The sequence below is a fragment of the Mustela lutreola genome, chromosome 3 (assembly GCF_030435805.1).
Source record: "Mustela lutreola isolate mMusLut2 chromosome 3, mMusLut2.pri, whole genome shotgun sequence".
Taxonomy (NCBI): domain Eukaryota; kingdom Metazoa; phylum Chordata; class Mammalia; order Carnivora; family Mustelidae; genus Mustela; species Mustela lutreola.
In genome coordinates this window covers 41,804,061-41,819,869 of record NC_081292.1, presented here as the reverse complement: position 1 = coordinate 41,819,869, position 15,809 = coordinate 41,804,061, and the positions used below count along the sequence as shown (strand labels likewise).

Sequence of the window (15,809 nt, the reverse complement as noted above, 5' to 3'; positions counted from 1 at the left end):
CTGGGAAATGATAGGTGCTGTCGTAGATAGCAGAGGTATCTACATGCTTAGGAAATGTCTAGTACTGTTGAGAGAGTATTTTATAGGAGTAGTAATATCTAATCAATTCTTAAATTGATGGTTGCAGCCTAGAGCAGCCAGAAAGGTATTGGTGATGGATGGGTAGGAGTTACCTATGGTCTCATTTGGTTAGGGGATTATGAAGATAAACTTCATAGAGGAATTACCTGAGCAAAGGTGAGAAAGCTCGACACCTTATGTGTAGAGGAGAGAAAACAGTGGTTAGAATGGAATATCTTTTTTCCCTCCTACTCCTCCAAAGCTTAATTTCCCTCCAATATTCCGTTTGGGGACAGGACATGGTAAACATACATTCCTGTGTGGCATTCTGGTTTTGGCCATCTCCAACCGATCTCTCTTCCTTTAGGCCAGAGGTCAGCAAATTTTGAGTAAAGGGCCAGGTGGTCAATAATTTAGATTGTGTGTGTGTGTCTGTTGATACGGGTTTTGACAAGCACTGAACTGGGTTCATAAGTGGTGTTTCTTTGGCTGGTTTTCTTGAAAATCTGTTCCATAATGGTCTCGTATATAAGAGCTTTTTCTGATGGTTCAGTAGATAGTTAGGGGTGAAGTTGGAACAATTGGGAACTCTTAGCCTATGCTGGTGGTTCTCAACCTGGGTTGATTTTTTCCCATTCGGAGACATTTGGCATTGCCCAGAGATACTTTAAGTCAGAACTGAGGTGGATAGAGGCCAGTATGCTAGTAAAAATCCTATAGTATGCAGGACTACCACTTCCATCCTCACCCTCAACAAAGAATTATCTGGCCTATTGGTCAGTAGTGGCAAGGTTGAAAAACAGTGATTTATACAATGGGATTGGTTTCCATTTCTTAATGCCTTTCTCTTGACTCCATTGCACCTAGCCCCTGACGAGGCTAAAAGCGTTACTAGAATTGCAGCGTTCCAGAGGACTGTTTACTGGCAGAGTTTGTGTGATCGACTATGGCTAGTCATAGCTAATCCTTCTTAGTTCTGTAAGGATTCTTAAAGTCCTCCCACCTCCACCCCTGCCTTCCCAGAAAATTTAGGGCAGTTGTCTTCCCAAAGTATTTTCATCATTTGACTCTTGTTTTTCTGTCCTGTCATCATATTCCTTGAAAACAACACTCGAGGGGCGCCTGGGTGGCGCAGTGGGTTAAAGTCTCTGCCTTCAACTCAGGTCATGATCCCAGAGTCCTGGGATCAAGCCTCGAGGCTGCTGAGGACACTTTCTGCCGGGCAGGGAGCCTGCTTCCCTTTCTCTCTCTCTGCCTGCCTCTCCGCCTACTTGTGATCTCTGTCAAATAAATAAATAAAATCTTAAAAAAAAAAAAAAGATTAAAAAAACCCCACTCAATTAATACTTTATTGTGTACTTTCCATGGATAATCATTTCATTTTATTTATCTTTTTAAAGACTTTTTTTTTTTTTTTTTTTTTTTTTTTTTTTGAGATTGATGCGGGGCTCCATCCCAGGACACTGGGATCATGACCTGAAGGCAGACACTTAACTGACTGAGCCACCCAGGCATCCCTAAGACTATTTTTGAGTAATCTCTACACCCACTGTAAGACTTGAATTTATAACCCTGAGATTGAGTCACATGCTCTACTGACTGAGCCAGCAATGCCCCCCAATAATCATTGCTCTTGTTGCTTGAGCATCTCCTGGGACTGTTTCTCTAATCTCTTAGTGGGCAGGGCATTTATTTCATCACTAGATGATGTAAAGGGTTGGACTGGGGGTTGGGGAAGTGCAGAAATTATCTGTCATTTCAGTTTGATTATTATCCTGTTAGTATACAAATTAGCATATGGTGAATGACCCTCAAAGTGATTATCATGGGTTATGAAAGTTGGCCACCCCAGGGCTCTAGGAAGAAGGGGAGGACATCACTTTTTATAATGCCTGCTTTGTGCCCTGGACTTGTTTTATCTCCTTTAATCTTCACAAAAATGCCCAGGGAGGCAGAGATTATCACAGCTTTGGCTTTTCAGATAAGCTGAAGTTCAGTGGGGTTGAGTAATTTGCCAAGGAACATATGGCTGCATTTCTACATGTGGTATGTTTAAAGGGCTGAGAAATGTAGCTGGGTGAGGGACAGCAGGAAGTGAAGGAAGTGAAATTGTCCAGCATAGTGAAAAACAGTAGCTCCTTATGGAGAAAGAACGGGGAGGGGAGGGTGTGTAGGAATGAAATGCAAAAGGATTTTGGATTGAATGGAGAAGGTTATTGCTCATTGAATTAGCTCTTCAGATTATTGGTTTTTGTTTTGTTTTGTTTTAAAGATTTTATTTATTTGACAGAGAGAGAGATCACAAGTAGACAGAGAGGCAGGCAGAGAGAGAGGAGGAAGCAGGCTCTCCACAGAGCAGAGAGCCAGATGTGGGGCTCGATCCCAACACCCTGGGATCATGACCTGAGCCGAAGGCAGAGGCTTTAACCCACTGAGCCACCCAGGTGCCCCAGATTATTGGTTTTGATGCTTTGTAGACCGAGCTCTCTGAACTGTTTTAACATTGTATCCTCTTTGATTGCCGTGAAGTAGTGCCTGTCTTCATTTTTCACCCTTATTACAAAATACCAGTTAGAAAACTAAAGGCAAACATTCTAATAACCACCCACCAGATGGCTGTTTTCGTTTTAAGCTCCAGAAAAGACAGAGTAGTGTAATGTTATCTATTATACGCATCACACTGCATTATGAAATCTGCAAATTTATACATAATACCTAGTGTGACTATAGTATTGAAACTTAAAAATAACAGAATTAACCATTGTAGTAGCTGTTAACTTCTTGACAAAGATAAAAGTTTATTTTAGAAAGGTAGTAAATGGGGTGCCTGAGTGGCTCAATGGGTTAAAGACTCTGCCTTCAGCTTAGGTCATGATCCCAAGGTCCTGGGATCGAGCCCCACATCGGGGCATTCTGCTCGCAGGGAGCCTGCTTCCTCCTCTCTCTCTGCCTGCCTTTCTGCTTCTTTGTGATTTCTGTCTGTCAAATAAATAAATAAAATCTTAAAAAAAACGAAAGATGGTAAGTCTGTAAAACTTGATGGAAATCTTTTCTGGTCTCACCCTGTATCACAGTTTAAGGCACTGTTTCTTTCTTTTTTTTTAAGATTTTATTTATTTATTTGACAGAGAGATCACAAGTAGGCAGAGAGGCAGGCAGAGAGAGAGAGATGAGGGGAAGCAGGCTCCCCGCTGACCAGAGAGCCTGATGTGGGGCTTGATCCCAGGACCCTGGGATCATGACCTGAGCTGAAGGCAGAGGCTTTAGCCCACTGAGCCACCCAGGTACCCCATAAGGCATTATTTCTTAAAAACCCTGTTTCCTGGCTTACCCAAAGCATGTATTCACTTGATCCAGAGCCACATTGGCCATTGTTAGCTCTGAGCATTTGAATTGTTTCTACAAATTGACTCTAAAAGGACAAGCATTTGCTGACATCTAAGACAGCTATACTACAGGGTCTCCAAAAATCTCCTAGTAGGGAAGTTCCCCTTAAAAGTGGCATCGTAGAAATAGTGTTATCAGTAATATGAAGTGTCTTTTTCAAACAGCCTAAAAAAGCCATTTGATAGATACCTCATGGTCTTGACTATATGTCTTTCAGTCCCCATATTCATTGCCTTGCATATGCTGTAAAGGTAATAGGGTGAAGGAATTCACTAATTCTGGTGTATACTTCATGGTTTGACACTAAATGAAAGTGTTTAGTATTCATGCATTTGCTACTACTCAATAAATTTTATTACTGGTAGTGCCTCAGGACAGGATTGTTTGGGCCATTTTACTATATATTTACCCAAGAGGGTAATTAGAGACTCCAGGAAGTATGGGTGAAGTCCAGAGTGACAGGAAGCAACTATTCTGTGATTTCAAATAATTTGCAACCTTAGATGCATTTTACCTGGCTTTTTGGCTCTGTGGGAGTTTAATCTTGGGCTAGAAGCACCTCATTTTACTTCCTCAAAGTGTTTCCTTAAGGGGCGCCTGGGTGGCTCAGTGGGTTAAAGCCTCTGCCTTCAGCTCGGGTCATGATCTCAGGGTTCTGGGATGGAGTTCCACATCTGGCTCTCTGCTCAGCAGGGAGCCTGCTTCCTCCTCTCTTTGCCTTCCTCTCTGCCTACTTCTGATATGTCTCTGTCAAAGAAATAAATAAAAAAATCTTTAAAAAAAGTGTTTCCTTAACTTAATATCCCAGGCTTAAACTTTGAGAAGACTGGTTCAGTCTCCCGGTATGGAGCCTCTCAAGTTGAAGATATGGGGAATATAATTCTAGCAATGATTTCTGAGCCTTATAGTAAGTATTGCTGTGGTAACAGTTGTGGACCTAGAATTTGGTCTTGCCGTGTTTACCTCATACACACTTTTGAATGTCCTCCCATAGCTTTCTCTCCCTAATAGCTAAAATGATGACTTCTGTGTTCTTATTTTTAGATCACAGGTTTTCAGATCCAGAGAGAGTAAATTACAAATTTGAAAGTGGCACTTGGTAAGTCATAGAGTGGTATTCCATTTGAGTCTTTTGATATGTTTTATTCATATTGTGATACTTAACACCCTTTGTGTTTCAGTAACTTCACTAAACCTTTTGGCTATCCATTTTTTAAATATTAGGTTATTTATAAAAGAAGGTTATATCTTAAAGTGAGCTTGGACGTTGGGGGTTAAACTTAATGAAACTTAATACTTGCAACTTCAGTCACTGTGACCCTTAGGTATCCTGTCTGTGCTTCTTTTTGCCTCTCTGAACTATTCATCCTCTCACAGGAAAACTTACAAAGGAAGAATCATAGGCTTTAAGAGTTCACAAGATTTTTACTGAGATAATTTAAAGTATGTTCTATCAGCTTCTACTTTAAAGCAAAGGAAATAAGTGGTAAGAAGTATGAAATGGTGGTATCTCTGTGATCACAGGCAGACCTGTTTGCTTGTAATCACTGCAGTGAATTCCTGAGACTGCCTGGTGCCTGAAGTGAGCAGAAACTTCTGACTTCATTGCCCATAGAGAGACTTTGGATCTGTTTAGTTGGGGAGAAAGTGATTCATTTAGGAAGTGTCCTAGGACTTCTGGAAATAAGAATATGGGAGGAACAGAACATCAAAATATATAATATTAAATATTAAACAGTATGTTATATAAATACATATAAATATTATATAAATAATATTTATATACATATAAATGTATAATGACGTCAAAATATATACTAGGTGATTTGCAAGTGACTCATTAAGGTGTGGGAACTCCTGTGCATTTCCATAAACACTCTGTGATGGCTCCCCTGTTTGATGGAGGAGATATTTTAATGGCAGAGTTCTGACTGCATGTATATATTCCTGACGTGGGTTAATTGCCAGCTTTATGCATATCTTAAGTTTTGCTGTCAAACTGGATTTCAGCTCCACTGGTAATACTGGCCGGATCTGAGAGTAAATATAAACCTCTCCTTCTTAGTTCTGGGGGAATTTACTGGCCTTCAGGGTATTGGGAGAACTTTGCTTCCTATGAGCTGAATGGGTCCTTTTGCGTGTATGCCCAGCAGGCAGCAGCTCAGCTGATGGATGGTTTGCTGAGTGACCTCAGCTTGGCTTTCTATAGTGAACTAGCTAAAGAATAATTTGAACTGTGCCTAGGTAATCTTTGAGGTTATGAAATAAATCAGGCAGTATTACAAGTCTGTCTGGATACCAAATAATACCTTATATGTAACTAGGAAAGTGGTAACTTGGAATAGGTCAGATCCTCTAGAGCTAATTAGGCAACATGAAGTTTTTTGCTTGACCCACAGCAGCAAGATGGAGCTTATTGATGACAACACCATAGTCCGTGCGCGGGGTTTACCGTGGCAGTCTTCAGATCAAGATATTGCAAGATTCTTCAAAGGACTCAACATTGCCAAGTTGGTTTTCTTTAATCTCTATTTTACTTAGTAATCCCAAAGAGATAATGGGTGTCCTATCATTTTTCCTCACTGTGCCTTTTTTCCCCCCCACTGCTATCTGTCCTTTTCAAAGGGGAGGTGCAGCACTTTGTCTGAATGCCCAGGGTCGAAGGAATGGAGAAGCTCTGGTTAGGTTTGTAAGCGAGGAACACAGGGATCTAGCATTACAGAGGCACAAACATCACATGGGGACCCGGTACATAGAGGTATGTCCTCACAACTTGAGATCCTTGACATCTTGAATTAGTATTCATGTTGGAAGGCTCAGAACCTGTACTTACTTCTTCTTTCTTTTTTTAGGTTTACAAAGCAACAGGTGAAGATTTTCTTAAAATTGCTGGTGGTGAGTGCTTTTTATATAATACATCTATAAGAAGAATCTGAAATGTATTTATATAACCAGGGTAGATAAGTGGGGTATGAATAGTTTTTATTACCTAAAGAAACATAGGAGTTTTTAATTAAAAAAAAAGTGTGTATATATATATATATATATATATATATATACACACACACACACACACACATACACATACATATATATGAAACCATACAAAGGTGAAAGGGTCCTTTAAAGTCATGTACAGTGGGAGAGAGTAGTTCTTGAAAGAAGTTAGTCTGAAAACTACTTTTTTTTTTTTTTTTAAGATTTTATTTATATACTTGACAGAGAGAAATCACAAGTAGATGGAGAGGCAGGCAGAGAGAGAGAGAGAGGGAAGCAGGCTCCCTGCTGAGCAGAGAGCCCGATGCGGGCCTTGATCCCAGGACCCTGAGATCATGACCCGAGCCGAAGGCAGCGGTTTAACCCACTGAGCCACCCAGGCGCCCTGAAAACTACTTTCAAACAGCCACACCAGAGTACCTGGAATTGTTGGCTATGTGCTTGTAGGTTTGCTCTCAAGCTTCTGTAACTCCTCATTCAATGGCCAGGAACACAGTAGTTTTCTGGCTCTAACATGTTTGAGGTACATAGTGTTTGCAGTAATAAGGTCAGAAAAAAAATGGGACCAGATACTGTTTTTATCTCATTATTGAGTGATTTGTTACTTTAAAACCTATAAGGAACAGATGCATAATAAATGTTGATTATGGTTTGAAAGGTTTTTTTTTTTCTATACATAAAACTATCTTGTAAGTTTCTATTGCTGTTACACAGCTTTATAACTATCTCCTTTTAGTATATTGTGAATATTTTCCCATGTAACCAAATTTTCCTAAATGTTAATTAATGTACAGTATTATGTATCATACATTTTTTAAACACCCTGCTGGACATTTATAACTCATTTCCAATTTTTCACCCTAAATATGTTTCAGTGAATATTCTTGTATCTCTGTAAGTGCCACTTATTAGGATAACTATAAAATTAGGATAGCTAAATCTAAGAATGCAGGTATACCTTTTAAGAGACTTTTGAAAATACTCTGTTGCCAAATATATGCTAGGGTGACTTTCAACTTAACTGTAGAGAACATTTGTATCTTGGTAATACATAGCCCAGGTTAAAATCCCTGGAACTGTTGAACTTGTAACAAAAACATCTTGTTTGCACAATTTGCTGGTATATTTCCGTTTTGACACTTAATTCGTTAGATATGAAGGCTTCCAAATTTGTACAGCTTCAAGATTGCTTCCAAAATCATAAAGTGATGTTTGATATTGTTTGGGGATGAAATATATTTGGAGTTGCTATGGTTCTGAGGTTCCATGATAGATGGCAAAGTTAACTCCTGCATTAATCCTGGGATCTCATAGTATGTGGGTAGTATGAGAGTTTGCTTCTTGAAGGAAAATGTTATGGGGGCATCTGGCTGGCTCAGTAGGTAAAACATGCAACTCTTGATCTAGGGTTTGTGAGTTCAAGCCCCATGTTAGCAATAGAGCTACTTAAAAATAATAAAATGTTGAGTATATGAGCTTGAAGGATATGCTTCTAAATATTTGCTACATGGCAATATTATACAAAAAGCTTGATGATAGAATGGTAATGAATCTCAAAACTGGCTGCTGTGTTCATTATACTCCTCTTACATTTGAAACTTTCTTAATAAAAAGTAATCAGGAAAATAATAAATTGCCAAAGTGAGTGCTTTGTGTGTAGACTTATTATCGTAAGTCTATGAGGTAGGTAGTTTTACTCCCATTTTACAGATGAAGACACTAAAATAATAGAGGTTAAACTTGATTAAAGTCATAGCCTAGTAAATGGCAAAGTCAAGATTGGACCCAGGCATTCTAGGTTCTTGACCTGTGCTCTTACCTAGCATGATGATTTACTGCCTCTCCATGAGAAGAGTACAGTGATTGGTCCATGATTTGATTGTCTGGCCACCTTCCCAAGTTAGGTGTTTTATGAAATTGTGGGGGCCCGGGGTTTGAATTTGTGGGGAGAGAAATCCGATTCCTGGAATGTTGTCAAGAATTCAGTGGGAGAATGAGTTTTAATGATAAACACAAGACATTGCCAAGAATTTTACCATTTTAAGCTGGGTGAAGTCGATGTCTTAACCATTTCTCCCCATGCTTCCTGGTATTTGTGTTCCCTAGGTACATCCAATGAGGTAGCCCAATTTCTCTCCAAGGAAAATCAAGTCATTGTCCGCATGCGGGGGCTCCCTTTCACAGCCACAGCAGATGAAGTGGTGGCCTTCTTTGGACAGCATTGCCCCATCACTGGGGGGAAGGAAGGCATCCTCTTTGTTACCTACCCAGATGGTAGGCCAACAGGGGATGCTTTTGTCCTCTTTGCCTGTGAAGAATATGCACAGAATGCATTGAGGAAGCATAAAGACTTGTTGGGTAAAAGATACATTGAACTCTTCAGGAGCACAGCAGCTGAAGTACAGCAGGTTGGTTTTTAAGCCCATTTTGGTGGCTCTGGGTGATTTTCTATTTATTTCCAGGAACAACTCTACATTATTGTGTTAAAACTTAAAGAATACAAAAAGTATAGGTGCATTTAAAAAAATTTCATTCTGTGATTAGAAGATAGCCACTGTTATTTTCTATGCATCCAGAGAAAATGTGTTTGTTTTTATGTAATTAGACTGTTACTATAGATACATTTTATATATTTTTTAAAACTATGTATCTTGCAAGTTTAACCATGTCTAAAAAATTTCATTTTTAATGTTACGTACATAATTTACTGAGAAATTCTATTACACATTTAAATTGGCCTTTTTTCATCTATAAGAAATTTCTAGATAAACATGCTTATGAAACTCTCAATTTCTGATTGAGTCTTTAGAACTGGATGGAGTGAGCTTTTAAGGTTTGTTTGTTTGTTTGTTTTTTTAAAGATTTTATTTATTTATTTGATAGACAGAGATTACAAGTAGGCAGAGAGGCAGTCAGAGAGAGGAGGAAGCAGGCTCCATGCTGAGTGGAAAGCCCGATGTGGAGCTGGATCCCAGGATCCTGGGATCATGACCTGAGCGAAGGCAGAGGCTTTAACCCACTGAGCCTTCCAGATGCCCCAAGGTTTTTTATATTTTACCAATATCTTAATATCCCAAAAGGCCTGATCAGTTCTATACTGCTGGTAATGGTATAAGGTGTCCTTTTGTCCTGTTACTCTCCCAGAATTCAAAAATGTTTTTGAGGCACAGGTGGACAATCATTTGGCCCAAAATGATCCAGACATGAAGCCATCTGTAGGGTTTCAAACCTTTTGGCTATTCTTGACTTACCAGCTGAAGGGTCTTTAAGGGTCTACATTTTTCTTTTGTATCTGAAATCATGCAGTCTGCTTCACATGTGGCTCTTCCAACTTAATCTGTTTGGGTCCCCTAGTAGAATAGAGCAACTTTAATGATACATTCCATTTTTTAAAAGTAGTTTAGGACACTGACTTGACTATCATTCCTATGAGTTCATAAAATGATTTTGTCTAGCTTCTTTTCTGCAAAGCCCATTGTGTATTGTGATTTGAAACAATTGCTCAGAGTTGAAAAGAACCTCTCACCTGGTAGGATACTGACATGATTTTTATATCTTGAATAAACATACATGATATTTTAAGCTAGTTCTGCATCCTGATGTACTAGTACTCTTGAACCCTAAACTGTGAACATCCTTAGAATTTTTTTTTTTTTAAAGATTTTATTTATTTATTTGACAGACAGAGATCACAAGCAGGCAGACAGGCAGGCAGAGAGAGGGAGAGGAGGAAACAGGCTCCCTGCTGAGCAGAGAGCCCGATGCGGGACTCGATCCCAGGACCCTGAGATCATGACCTGAGCCGAAGGCAGCGGCTTAACCCACTGAGCCACCCAGGCGCCCCACATCCTTAGAATTTAAACAATTCTGTACCTTGTTGAAAAGGAGTATCATATAGGTACCTGGGTGGCTGAGTTGGTTGGACGACTGCCTTCAGCTCAGGTCATGATCCTGGAGTCCCGGGATAGAGTCCCACATCAGGTTCCCTGCTCAGTGGGGAGTCTGCTTCTCCCTCTGACCTTCTCCCCTCTCATGCTTTCTCTCTTACTATTTCTCTCTGAAATAAATAAAATCTTTTTAAAAAATGAGTATATAAATTCTGAATTTCTAAAATATGCTAAACATGCTTGAGGCTTCAAACATTAAACACATCAGTGCCAAACCAGAGGAGGGGAAAATAAAATCTTAGATCTTTAACTGGAAGAACAGTTTTATGGAAACTTGGCCTAGAAGAGACTGCTTCAGGGCCTTGGCTACTGTGTTTTGATTTGGTTTAGGTATAGTGTATGCTGCCGCTACTATGTGACTTCACCTCAGTGAGGTTTGGGTGATAGATGAACTCCCGTTCCAGCCCCCATCCTACTGATTTATTTAAGAAATGCTGAATCAGGGGCGCCTGGGTGGCTCAGTGGGTTAAAGTCTCTGCCTTCAGCTCAGGTCATGATCCCAGGGTTCTGGGATCGAGCCACACATGGGGCTCTCTGCTCAGGGAGCCTGCTTCCCCCTCTCTCTGCCTGCCTCTCTGCCTACCTGTGATCTTTGTCAAATAAATAAATAAAATCTTTAAAAGAAAATGCTGAATCACATGCTCTGCACTGTCATCTTTTCATTTCTAATAATCATTTCATTCAGTAACTCCCTGCTCATCTCCTATTTGGCAGGTATCGGAAGGTGCTCGACCATTTCTGTGCTGTTTGTCTACAGCAACACATACTTTGCGTTCATGTTCATTCCATAATGTTTGTGCTGTTTATATAATTTTAAAAAAAATCCTGCTGTCTCTTAGGTTTCTTTGGCTGTGTTGTATTTGTTCTTTGATTTCAGTTACCTCTTAACAACTGAACAGGGTGGGAGTGAGGAAATTAGGGCATTTTGGGGGAGGGTTTTGATTCTGTATTTTCAGTTTATGGCATGATGAAGGTTACAGAAGTAAGTTCAGAAAACAGGGTTGTCATATATGCTGTTTGCACAAGGACCTCCTAGTAGTATAAACTGGTAGGTATGTTCTAAGCTAAGGCAAGAGTAAACAAGAACCTTATATGTATTTTTTAAAGATTTACTTATTTGAGAGAAAGAATGAGTATGAATGAGGGCAGGGGGTTGGGGGCAAAGGAAGAGGGAGAAGGAGAACCCTCCCTCACCCCCCATGGAGGGCTCAATCCCAGGACTCTCGGATCATGACCTGAGCCAAAGGCAGACACTTAACCAGTTGAGCCACCCAGATGCCCCTTTATAATTTTTTCAATTTTTTATTTTTTATAAAAATAGACCAGAACTTTATAATAGAGTTTTGCCTGGGAGTAATCCTTTCTCTGAAGTATACCGAGCCTCTCATTCATTTTCAAGATAGTGGAATTCCAGGACTTTTTTATTTTTATTTTTTTTAAAGATTTTATTTATTTATTTGACAGAGAGAGATCACAAGTAGGCAGAGAGGCAGGCAGAGAGAGAGAGGAGGAGGAAGCAGACTCCCTGCCAAGCAGAGAGCCCGATGCGGGACTCGATCCCAGGACCCCGAGATCACGACCTGAGCCGAAGGCAGCGGCCCAACCCACTGAGCCACCCAGGCGCCCTCCAGGACTTTTTTAAAAAAAATTTAAAAAGAGCAACTTGACTGTCTTTCCACTATCTCAAATTCACATCAAGACTGATTATTCTGTGGTCACCAAATAGTTTTTTTCATTCTTACATTACCAACCATTCAGTCTTGGGCTTTATACATTGTTATAAATGTAGCATTGTATTCTAGTATAATCCAGAGTCACTGTTTGACCTGTGGTTCCTTTACGGTGTCATTCTCTTGCTTGGGTTTGGAGGTAGAATGTGATAACAATATTAAGGGGAACACCGTGCTTCATGAGATGAAATCTAATAGATTGCTACAAAAGTTCACATTTAGCCATATATCCGGAGGGTTACCCAAGCAGCATACTTCTCAGGATATTTGTCCTGAGACCGTGAGATGCTTGTCCAGTAGACCAGTCCTTGATCAGAGCTCATTGTATTGTGTGTGGCAAAAGCCGGGGGGAGGGGGGATGTCTCCTGCTTCCTCCGCTGAACAGTAGGAAACCCTTTCCCCATAGGAGCGTCTCAAACTTGAATATGCTTATGAATTACCTGGGGCTCTTGTTAAAATGCAGGTTCATGTTTCCTAGGTCTGGGGCAGAACTGAGACACTGCATGTCTAACAAACTCCACAGTGCTGTGTTCTGGTTTGCAGATTGCGTTGGAGGAGCAGGGCTCTAAATCACTTCTCTTTTGCTTTGAGTACAGGTGCTGAATCGGTTCTCCTCGGCCCCTCTTATTCCACTTCCAACCCCTCCCATGATTCCAGTACTACCTCAGCAATTTGTGCCCCCTACAAATGTTAGAGACTGTATACGCCTTCGAGGTCTTCCCTATGCGGCCACAATTGAGGACATCCTGGACTTTCTGGGGGAGTTTTCCACAGATATTCGAACTCATGGGGTTCACATGGTATTGAATCACCAGGTAAGGAGCAACTTACTAGAAAACTGATTTGCTTGTTCTGAGGGGCAAAGGTCCTCTTCCAGTTTAAAAAAGAGGAAAAAAATGTACAGGTGTTCGTCAGTGGTATCCTAAGCCTTTAAGGAAAGCTTTAACCGTAGATGCCTGAGGTCTTTCAGATGAATGCTGAAAGAAAAGAGTGCTGTCATCGGCATGGTAATTTAAATTCAGCTCTGATTGCACCATCACTTGTATCCACCAGGTTATCCGTACTCTCAGGAATGATGCAAACACATTATCTGTCTAATACGACATTTTTACTATCGCGCCCACTGAGCTTCGCTATTGTAGCTTGAAACCAAAGAGCGTGTCTGTGCTTCAGAGTCTTTTTTACTTATAGATTGGTTAGAACTCGCTTATTTTATATATATGACATTTCGTGATATTTAGTAGAGTACAGACTTAGTAAGGATTTGTATCTGTGCCACCTGAAACGAGGTGATCATAACAGGTGCTCAAACGTGTTAATGAATTGTTGGGAAGCCTCCATCAAAGGATAACCGAATTCTAATGGTACACAAGTATATATTCTAGGCATATAAAAAGTAGTTCTGTCTTCGTGTCTCCTGATTTTTGGTTAAATGAAATCAATCCTATTACTTGCTAAATAAGTCACCAGCATTGTATGCTGTGGTGAGCGGAGAAAAATTTTTAAAAACCTGTAAACCACAGGGAGTCCCATTAAAATTTTGGAATTCTTAAAAGCAAGGCTGCATTGGTTTTTAAAAGTGTTCTCTGAGCATTATGGGTTGGATATAGGCGTGTACTGGAAATACCAACATTTTTCTAAATTCCTAGTCTTGGTATGAGGAACCAACAAACCTGCTGGGTCCCTGGCTTGGTTTTCCACACCAGCACATGCTAGTTCTAACTCTTGTGTCAGTATTAAACTCTGCAACTTTTAATCTATGTACCCTCTCAGCATGCTTCACTGGTGGGAGTCCTTTTGAATAAAACTTCCCTACAATTCAGCATTGCCAGGAAATTGTTTGGTTTCTCTTTGAGCACCATTTCTAATAATCTAGGGGCTATTTTTGTTCTTTGATTAACCACAGTGGACATATTTGCCTGTTATTGACCCACGTGACCTGTTGTGATTGCATTTGGGAGAAATGCTTCTCGAATGATGGCCGAGCTTTTAGCTACCTTGAAGATGTTAGGTTTCCATCTTGGATTGGGTTTCCCTGGTATCCCTGATTTCCCTGGTATGGTAACTCTTATGGTAACTTGCATGGTTATAATTTGCACAAAATAGTCCCGTAGAGACTTTTAAAGAAATCCATAAGAAAAGGAAGGGAGTCTTAAAAGCTGATGATGTCTTTTTCTCCCCCATAAAATGTCCATGTTAAAGAAAACCAACATGTTCTGATTCTGTGAAATAGAGGTCAGCTTGGTTTTAAACAGGATTTTTAGCAAGCAGTTAGTAATAGAGGAAATGTCTATAAACACCTGTCTGGCTAAGGTTTAAGGTGGAGGTGCCAGGGAAGAGGTGAGAGGAAGACTCCTAAGCAAGGCTGATGATACAGCTTTCACCTACCTTCCCTGTGCTTTGCAGTTCCCATTTCCTTCTCCCCCTTCTCTGTTCCTATACCCACATCCCAACCTAGGCTTCAGGGAGAAGGGAAAGGGATCTTGCAGGTCAGTGACGGACAGCTGAGAGCCAACACAGAACACTGGTTTATTCAGCTTCATGTAGGAGCATACATAAAACTCTTAACCTGGTGTTCCTACTTGTCAATAAAATAAAATTTAGTTGGATTTTTCAGAAAGTCAAAACCCAATCTATAGTCCTATACTTTGAAACCAGTTCTAAGGAGACCCTTTCAAAACCCTGTAAATCTGATACTAATTAGCGGAAATGAGAAAGGATTGTTTTCAGCTATGAGCTCTCAAAACTCTCTCCAGAGTTTTGTGGGCTGTTCTGGTGATTAGGTGATAAAATGCAAGTTAGATTTCCGTAGACTACACTTGTCACCCAGATTTTGTGGCTAAAATGTCTGTACTGTGGGTGATTGTCACTTTGCATGTTTTGTAAGCAACCATTTCCTTGTTGAAGGAGACAGTCTCCTTTTGTTTTTATTCTTCCCCCACACGCTCAGGGCCGCCCATCAGGAGATGCCTTTATCCAGATGAAGTCTGCGGACAGAGCATTTATGGCTGCACAGAAGTGTCATAAAAAAACCATGAAGGACAGATATGTTGAAGTCTTTCAGTGTTCAGCTGAGGAGATGAACTTTGTGTTAATGGGGGGCACTTTAAATCGAAATGGCTTATCCCCACCGCCATGTAAGTTACCATGTAAGTTTTTCTTGGGTCTTGGCGCTCTTCTACGCTGTATGCTGGTAGGTGCTTAAGCTGCTTTCATAACTTTCTGTGCCCCTGGTTCTTTTCTCAGGCAGGTGAGGGGTTATATAAGGCTTTCCCATCTGAAATCGGTAGTATCTGGTAATCATTTAAGACCTTGGTTGTGGACACCCATAATTAGAGATGCTACGAATACCTCCTTTCAAATTATATTCTTGCTTTTCCAGTGATAAGCACTTGATTTCTGAAGCTTAGTGTGCTCAAGATAAGCACTGACTCTGGGAGGCAACCTGGCTATGTAGATATTTTAATACGCATTTAAAGGTAAAATAAGTATGGCTAGATCATTTTTCTTTTCTTTTCTTTTCTTTTTTTTTTTTTTTTGGGAAGGGTGATTTGCTATCCATTTTGCATTTTTAATTTTTCGAGCATTAAGTATTGCTTTGGAGAGGACAATCTGGGGAGCACGTCTCTTGTCCTCCAGGGTATCTTGAAAGAGCTAGTTAGTAATAAAATACAAATGCGTAAATAAA

At 40.2% G+C, this 15,809-nt stretch overlaps 1 protein-coding gene across 6 annotated transcripts in view; it reads left to right on the top strand.

Annotated features, from left to right (window-relative positions):
- ESRP1 (epithelial splicing regulatory protein 1) overlaps positions 1 to 15,809 on the top strand; it is a 59,002-nt gene that overhangs the window by 15,766 nt on the left and 27,427 nt on the right. For 4 of the 6 annotated variants that reach the window (XM_059166010.1, XM_059166006.1, XM_059166011.1 and 1 more), the window contains exons 5-12: positions 4,256 to 4,354; positions 4,492 to 4,546; positions 5,847 to 5,957; positions 6,073 to 6,205; positions 6,300 to 6,342; positions 8,551 to 8,852; positions 12,718 to 12,936; positions 15,072 to 15,270. In XM_059166010.1, the coding sequence (XP_059021993.1) occupies positions 4,256 to 4,354; positions 4,492 to 4,546; positions 5,847 to 5,957; positions 6,073 to 6,205; positions 6,300 to 6,342; positions 8,551 to 8,852; positions 12,718 to 12,936; positions 15,072 to 15,270 (1,161 nt within the window). The remainder of the gene's footprint in view (positions 1 to 4,255; positions 4,355 to 4,491; positions 4,547 to 5,846; positions 5,958 to 6,072; positions 6,206 to 6,299; positions 6,343 to 8,550; positions 8,853 to 12,717; positions 12,937 to 15,071; positions 15,271 to 15,809) is intronic. The other 2 variants (XM_059166007.1, XM_059166009.1) reach the window with 1 other exon arrangement.